This window comes from Lissotriton vulgaris, chromosome 9, assembly GCF_964263255.1.
Source record: "Lissotriton vulgaris chromosome 9, aLisVul1.2, whole genome shotgun sequence".
Classification (NCBI taxonomy): Eukaryota; Metazoa; Chordata; class Amphibia; order Caudata; family Salamandridae; genus Lissotriton; species Lissotriton vulgaris.
This window is the reverse complement of record NC_141697.1, coordinates 331,945,136-331,953,418: the sequence shown is the minus strand read 5'-3', so window position 1 is coordinate 331,953,418 and position 8,283 is coordinate 331,945,136. Positions and strand designations below refer to the sequence as shown.

General features: G+C 42.9%; 1 protein-coding gene across 6 annotated transcripts in view; it reads right to left on the bottom strand.

The window, feature by feature from the left end:
* Positions 1-2,252: 2,252 nt before the first annotated feature.
* GPR68 (G protein-coupled receptor 68) overlaps positions 2,253-8,283 on the bottom strand; it is a 257,032-nt gene continuing 251,001 nt past the window's right edge. For all 6 annotated transcript variants that reach the window (XM_086937649.1, XM_086937654.1, XM_086937651.1 and 3 more), the window contains one exon: positions 2,253-4,885. In XM_086937649.1, the coding sequence (XP_086793775.1) occupies positions 3,661-4,773 (1,113 nt within the window). In that variant the 5' untranslated portion in view covers positions 4,774-4,885 and the 3' untranslated portion in view covers positions 2,253-3,660. The remainder of the gene's footprint in view (positions 4,886-8,283) is intronic.

Here is an 8,283-nt window from a genome sequence, read left to right as displayed (position 1 = left end):
CATCATGGCCACCATCCGCAATAAGACATCAGCTTTGTTTACAACTACGTGTGAGTCATACCTAACAAATCGGTTTAGCACTCATTCGCTGGACCCCTTGGTTTCCCACACTGTGCAGAGGTCTAAGCAACCGAAGTAATTGAGGCTCTGTTAAGCGTTTCAAACAGGGCGGTAATCCAGGGCAATAGCTGCTCCGCAGTGTTTACACCATCACAAGATGGCCGCCACGCACTCGGCTTTGCACACGTGATCTTGGGCAGGGGGCGGTTACCCAACGTGTCACGCTGATCGTCCGGTGTTGTTGAAATAACCCCCGCCGCCGAGCTCAAACATCTACTCGAGCTCGGCGGGGATGGGTAGGTCACAACACCCGGACTCAGAAGACTTCAGGTGAGTGCGTTTAGCGCTTGACAAAGGGAGAGCAACCAGCACCAATACAGGTTTTTTGGCCTTATTTAGTCCACCAACATTAATGCAGGGATACGTTTTTCTCTACCGCGTTTTTTCCTACACCTACTCCAGCCACACCTCTAGGGCTCAGCTCTGTAGTTCAGCCCCGCCGAACACTCATGTGGCCTCTAACATATGACCAGTAGGTGAGTAGGAGAATTTACACATGCTTCTTTAAATGGTTTATTCAGATCACAGTGGGAGTGTGCTGCTATGCCTATAAAGCTACCTAGTGGTGTTAGCACAAAAGACCTGCCCAATACCTGACATACTACAGGCAGGCATTGATATTAAGACTGCTGCATTTTTAACTTTGTATTTTTACATTGCTGTTTTTAAACCATCACCCTCACTGTCCACGGTCCTAGTCACAGTTCTAGTTATTGCGTGTGCTCTTCACCTTTACATTGCACGCTCAATACACTTGGCATGCGGTGGATGTGTAAAATCACTTTCAATACCACCAGCATGTTAGTATATTTTCATCCTGGCAATATTGTGACTTGTAATTTTTGTTTAATTACTGTTTCCTTATCCTTTTTCTATATATAGGCATAGGAGGATCCACTAAGGTAATAATACAACAAATATGATACTAGCATGTTGTTGTTCTCACTTTGGTCCTGAAGAATCGCGGTCAATATACCATTAGCGAGAAACATGTTGACCACATGCACTGCTAGTATTTTCTAGGGTCACACAACATAATAGGTTGACACCTAGGAAACTAGCTTCACCTTTTAACTGTAGCCAGGGGACCCCCAGAATAAAGTCCATTCCGGTACCCCTTGTTACATTTTAGCTGCCTTATCATAGGAATACACCACCCTGCCCACATACCCCCACTTCACCAAAAGGCAGTTGGAAAAAAGATCTCCGCCAAAGAGCCCCTCTCTGAGGTGTGCCCGTCGGGGATTGCACCGCCTCCCCGACGAGGAGCAACCGCCGATGAAGAAGCATGACACTCCTCGGGGTGTGTGAGGCAAATACATCCAACATAATGGATGCCCCAGGGTATCATTAAAATCCCCCCCTTAGTCACGCCAGCTAAAATCCCCCCAAAATATCCCCCCACCTCTTCTTCCTCCAGGAACAGTGCAGCAACCCCCCTTTCTTGATTTGAAGGAAATTATATATCCAGTTCAGAATAGGGACCTTGCCGCTCCGTGCCTTCACCAACAAATGGCTAAAAGCCACTCCCTTTGGGTGCCCTGCTTGCAATTGTGCCGATGAGTCAGAGCTTCATGTTTTTTTTTCTTTTGTCCTGGCTATAAAATAGCCAGACAGCGCTAGCTCGTCCCACTTTGCAGGAATTTGGAGTGTATGCAATGTATGGAGGCATTTAGAATCTTGAAATTTGATACTCACCCGCCCATTGTTTTTGCCGTATCCCGATTTTTAAACTCAATGTGGCGTAGGCGTAGGGTGTTGTTAAATTCGCCACCGCAATTACAAAACTCCTATAGTGCATACATTGATATATTTTAACCGTTTAACTTATTTTTAACCCCTGCCATATTTTAACAATCAACATTAATCATGAACTGAAATCTGACTACATCAAAATGGTATGTGTATATTTTTATGATTGTTGTGGCTTTACACAGGGTATTTGACTTGGTAGCTGGTTGAGGACGAGAAAGTCTTGAATCCCACAAACCCCCCACCCTGTGATGTACTCTAATGCTGCTAAATATGCAATTTGTGTTTTCACCTTATCTGTAATTTATTGGTTTATGTTATCTGGTTTTATCATCTACTTTTTATGGTCTATACTGACCGAAATAAAGTTTGTTGGAATGGAACATTCATTTACACGTTTACTTTGAAACATTCAGTAAAAATACGTAATACATAATTTGGCATTTAACTTGCAAAGCCGAGTCTCGACGGTACATCTCAACAAAACTCATTTTTTCCACATTTAAAACAAATTTCACTGAGTAGGTTTTGTTTATGTCTTCGCTTCCCTGACAGTTGCGTGGACTGCAGGCTTGAGGGGGCGCCTGTTGGTCCAAACAAGCCTCCTTCGCCACTACTGCGCCTCGTTTTCAGAATTGAATATGACCTTGTAACGACCTGTCATTGCCCAGGGGACTACATTGTAACGAGCTGCTGCTTGCAGATGACGACATTATCCTTGGTAGGAGGACTTGTCCTTAGTCGATGTCGACCCTGTAACGACCTATTACTTTCAGTTGTCGAACTTGTAAGGACTCGATTGTAGGTACAAGCAAAGATTCAATTACCATTGCAGATTCAACGTTTAAAAAAAAACACAGGACGAATGAAGGCAAAAGGTGGAAATCACGTGACACCTTTTAAGTTTAAAAAAATAAATAAGGGTGCAGAACAAACTTGGCTAAAGTGGTGCTGGCTGAGCTACAGTTTCACGAAACAGTAAGTACAATGTCCACTAAACGGGGAGGAGAGAAGCCACCTCCCCCACCCCACACACAGCACTGCACTTTAGGGGGAGTAAACATTTCAGCACCACTAAAAGCAGTCAAGTTTCCCAGGTCCAGGCGTGAGTAAATTATTCAGTTCTGGTTTTCACTTTTGCATTATGTGACTTGTGCTCCTTTCATCACATTAAATAATCAAGGATTATGCATCCCAGAATGAGGAGAAACTGATTTAAATGAACTACTCGTGCATAAACCTGGGAAACTTAAATGCTGTGTGATGCTGGAAATATACTTGTTCTATGTGGGTGCAACCCCAGCGCCTGCGTCTGTTTGCAGGAATGGAATGGCATCATCTTGCACATGCATCGACTGAGTTTGCTCTCCACAGTATCCTCTCCCATGGCAGATACAGGCACTTTTTGGGAGAAATTTATAGCACCCTAGCAGAAAACTTGAAATATGATGGGTTTTCATTCTCATGGTGGAGGAGCAAGGTAAGCCACAATGTCAAGCAGCCAATCTCTTAATCAGCCCAACAGGGTTAAGTGCTTAATGTGTCTTTTTTAAATCCATTAATAGTTTCTTCAAATTAGTTTCCAACTGCAATGAGTTGCATGTAACGTATATGCACTTATGGAATTTGTGGAAGAAGTGCTTGGCGTCTTTGACTCAAATCTAAAAACCCAGCTCCAAACTGACTACTTACACCGCTGGCTTCCAGCCATAGCCCTTGGAATGCGGACCTTTATAAACAGCCAAAACACTATATTATTGAACATGTTCTGCCCATCCTTCGGCAAACTTAGAGCCCATCTAAGCTCTTTGATGGAGATTCTTGCATGTCCTTAGCTGGATGATCCGTACGAGAAACACTCTGCTTATTTAGCACATCTGTCTCCGTCTCTGCAGTATCCCCACATTCTATGCAGTTTTCCGGGGTGCTCAGTTCATAGGTTTCTGGTTTCTCAGCACTCTTACATTTCAAGAAAGCCAAGCACATGTTTTTGACTCTCCTGAAATCTTTGTAGGTACTTTCACTCGCAAAGCAGTACAACACCGGGTCGGCAACACAGTTCAGGCTGGTCAGAAGAAGGGAGAAGTGGTACACATTGAAGATCTTGCCAGCGAAGCTACAGTCATTCTCGAACAAGCTGCGAACCACAACGAGAACGTGGTACGGCCCGAAGCAGACGAAGAATATAAGGCCAGTACTAAGGACCAATTGCTTAATCCGGAGCTTTTTCTTCTTCTGAGTACCATGGCTCTTCCGGACTACCTTGAGGATGCAACAGTAAGAGAACAGCAGTAGAAATATGGGGAACAGGAAGCCGGCGAAGAAACGATAGTAGTTCACGTTGTGCTCCCAGGATTTTATAGGGTAATGTTCGAAGCACACCACGTGGCTCTCAGGGTCCTTGGTGATTTCGCCATGGTGCAGGAAGAAAAAGCTGGTCAGCAACTCCTTCAGCCAGATGATGCAACTGACAATGATTGCAGCCTTCATGGTCCTCAGCTGGTGGAAGTGGAAAGGGTAGACCACCGCCAGATATCGGTCAATGGATATGCAACAAAGGAAGCCAATGCTGATGTATATATTCTCATAAAGCAAGATGCCACAGATCTTGCACATTAGCTCATTGTATGTCCAGTTATCGTGCTGGAAGACATACTGCAACCAGAACGGCAGGGAAGAGATGTAAAGAAGATCTGCCACCGTAAGGTTACAGAGGTAGATGCCCAGCTCGTTCTTGGCCTTAATTTGCAAATAGCCATAGTACAGGGAGATGCAGTTGGCTGGAAGACCCAATGTAAACACAAAGATGTAAACGACTGGGAACAACGTCTGATGGATGATGTGATCAATTGTACAGTTGGAAGAACTGTTTTCCCCAAATGTTTCTGTAAAGTTACCCATCCTCTGGTGGGATTCGTTGATGCTTCTCAGGTGATGAAATAAGCTGTTCTATCCATTATGTTTCTTTTCCAAATTCTTCATGTGGTTTCTACCTTCTTCTAAGGTAAAATTCCTGAAAATAAAGAAGAAAAGATTGCTGAATTTCAGTAAGGTTCAAAAAGGGACTGCAAAATAGCCAACAAAAAGGTATTTTTGCCAATAAACATTTGCAATCAAGAGAAAAGGTTGGCCAGCTGTATAAACCTAATTCGCCTGGTTAGTATCTAACAGCATGTGCTGCCCACTCCCTCTGGGAACTTACTTGATCATATTATTATGTAACCATTTATCCCTTGTAGGCGCACTAAAATCTATCCCTGGGGGCCGCAATCCTTTGTTTAGGTCTAGGTCAGGTACTCTGCCTTGCCAGTGTGCCATACATAATATTGGATAACAAATGAACAATTGTCCCTAAAGGAATAATTTTACACTATTTATAATTTGAAATTTGTCACACTAGTGAACATGAAATCACAGTACTCGAGTCAATTTTATCATAAATAAATTTTTATGTATCACTTTTTCAAAATATATACTTTTTCATTTGTATAGACATTGTTCCATATATCCATTCATGTACGGCAACGTAAAATAGTACTGCTACTCAGTTTTTTTGACATGTGCAGTACATTTTGACACTTTTTTCTCGCTATATGGACAGTATTTACAAATCAACCATATATACATTAATTGGCAACTATATACATATTTGAAATCTATTCAATGATGACAATATATACAAAAAAGCGTCAGTATCATCGACGTTTCGGTCTCACATATAGCCATTCATCGAGACCATCATCAGGACATGCGTTGCACCATGAATAAAAATTATTGGCACAAATTCTCTGGTCCTTCTGTCTCTAGTGATGTTAATATTGGCAGTTACGAAAGCCACAAAGTTGCCCTCGTAGTATTTGTGTGAAAAAGTAATTCACCTCGTCCGCCCTCTCTCATTCAGGAAAGTAATATTGGGGCATGATATCTTTCTAAGTGTAGGTGACTCCGTTCTGTTCGCGAGCAAAGAAGAAGCTCTCTCATGCCTTCTCCAAGTAAACAGACTCACAGACAGTTTTGGTGCCGTACTATTTAAAACCCCTGTCATAGGTGTACAAAGAATGCAAGAGAGCACAACCATAGCCCTACTACGCGGTACTGAGTTCTATTTAGCGCTTGCTAGGTATGATTTCACTTTAATTAACCAGGTCAGGTTTAATTTAATCTTATTCTCAGAAGATTGTGAATCTCTATTTAAGATCATCTCTGTACTGAATAAACAGTGTGTGCAACAAGATGTACAAAGTAGAAGTTAATAGATCACTCGTTGATGGATCCTTGGCCAGTGCAGTAGCCAAGGATCCATGTAGTAGGAGGGGTTCACATGCCTGAGTTTATATGTGAGCATGGATCACTTAAACTATATCCTGAGCTCTAGGACTTTGTTTTGTACACAGTCAGAAATTGTTTCTACCACATTGAATGATCCCTCCATCCCTTTGATTAGTCAGTAGGCAGTGGTGAGAAATAAAACTAGAGACCTTTACTTTGATGACAGGTTAGGTCTTTTTTTGTTGAAGTGGATTGTGTTCAAGGGGAGTTTCATAGATCAATGGATTTCTCACATAAGCAGTAGGGACCTCTTGCTATCCTTGTACATTTATGATTTGCTGAGAACTGATATTCCATTGCATTCTTTAGATAGTAGTTATCATTAATAGTAGCAATGTCAGCTGTCAGGCAATCTGTTTTCCCTGTTACAGCCCATTGCATCTCGGTCACCCCTCCATTCTACACCCTTCTTGTGAAATTAACTATCTTACTGTCCGCATCTGTAATCTACAGAGAGCTGGATTACGATATTACTGTGTAAATAACACAAGATTTGACATGTAATAAGGCCTTCTTTTGCCATTGAGGTCCTGTGTTATGTGGAAATTACTGAAATATACTTAGTAGTCGTCTATTCCCTAACCTTAGGTCTACTTACTGATGCAGTCATTGAATATATTTGTTCTGCAACTTCACCTTTTATTTATGAGAACAATTCACAAATCTTCACTGGCAAAAAATATTTCTTAGGTAAATGATTTAAAAATATAGTGGAAAAATTATTTAAAAATGGTAGTTCAAGACTCAAATTCAGGGCAATCCTGAGGGTAAATGGATTTCTAACAAACTGAATATCTATTTTTCACTAAAATGCAGTGGTGACTGCTCCCGGGAAGCAGCAATGGGGCAGGGAGGGGTTAAGGGGAAGGGGTTAAAACAAAATCCCCTTACCTGCCGGCCGGCTGGCCAGTCGCTGCTTCTCCTCCGTCCTCTCTGTCCTCTTCCTGGCTTCTGTGGAAACAGGAAGCACCCAAGCTTCCAGGCTCCCCATAGCCAATCACAACGCTTAGTGATTGGTTTGAGCACCGTCGTTCGGCGATCAAACAGGCGATTGGGGGCCTAGGCATGTTCTGCACCGAGGCTCCAATGCAGCCTAGGTGGAGAACATGCAAAGTGCGCATGACTGTTTGGCCAGCCCGAGACAGACGGCCAGACATTTATGCACACTTACAGAGTGCCTATCACTCCCCCTGCTCCTCTGTCGGCAGAGCAGCCCTGCCCTGATCCGCCCGCAAAGCTGCTGCAACAGGAACAAATAAAATGATAATAATTTTGAGTTATTATTATTTTATTTTTCCTTTTTTACACTTCCAATAGCAGTGGGGTAACGTTTCTCTGCCTTAGTGGAGGAGACAGCATTGCTAAAATATATCTTTAACAAAAGTCCTGTTATTCTCCCAATGCATCTTTGCATCATGTTTCAGCTAAATAAGTATTTTTTTCAATCAGGGTTTTGCATACTGTAAATGTGATTAATTTTGGGTGAAGAATGGACCCAAAGTTTGCAATGCTACATTAAAGTCTAATTTAGCCAATGGAAGCCGTGTTATATTCCTGGAAGTCAATCAATCATTTATAGAAAGCAGCAAATTACCCCTGAGGGTCTTGAGGAGCTAGAGCTGTTTGCTTCTGCGTGGAGATAGATTATTCAAACAGCCAGGTCTTGAGTTAGCGTCTGAATTGTTGGAATGACGGTGTGGTCGTGAGGTGGAGGGGGAGGTTGTTCCAAGCCTTGGCTGCCAAGTTATGAGAAGGAGCGCCCTCCGCTGTTGGCTCGACGGATACTCGGGGTGTCTGCGATGGAGAGGGAAGCTGATCGGACGTGTCTGGATGAAGATTAGGCATTTGTTGATGTATGCTGATCTTTTGTTGTGCAGAGCCTTGTAGGCATGGGTCAGCAGCTTGAACTGACATCTCTTCTGAATTGGGAGCCAGTGCTATTCCTTGAGATGGGGTTTGATGTGGGTCCTTCTCGGGAGGTCGACTAGGAGTCTTGCCTCTGAGTTCTGAATTGTCTGGAGTCTCTTCAGGGGGCATGTAGTGATTCCTATGTAGAGCATGTTTCCATAGTTCAGCCTGCTG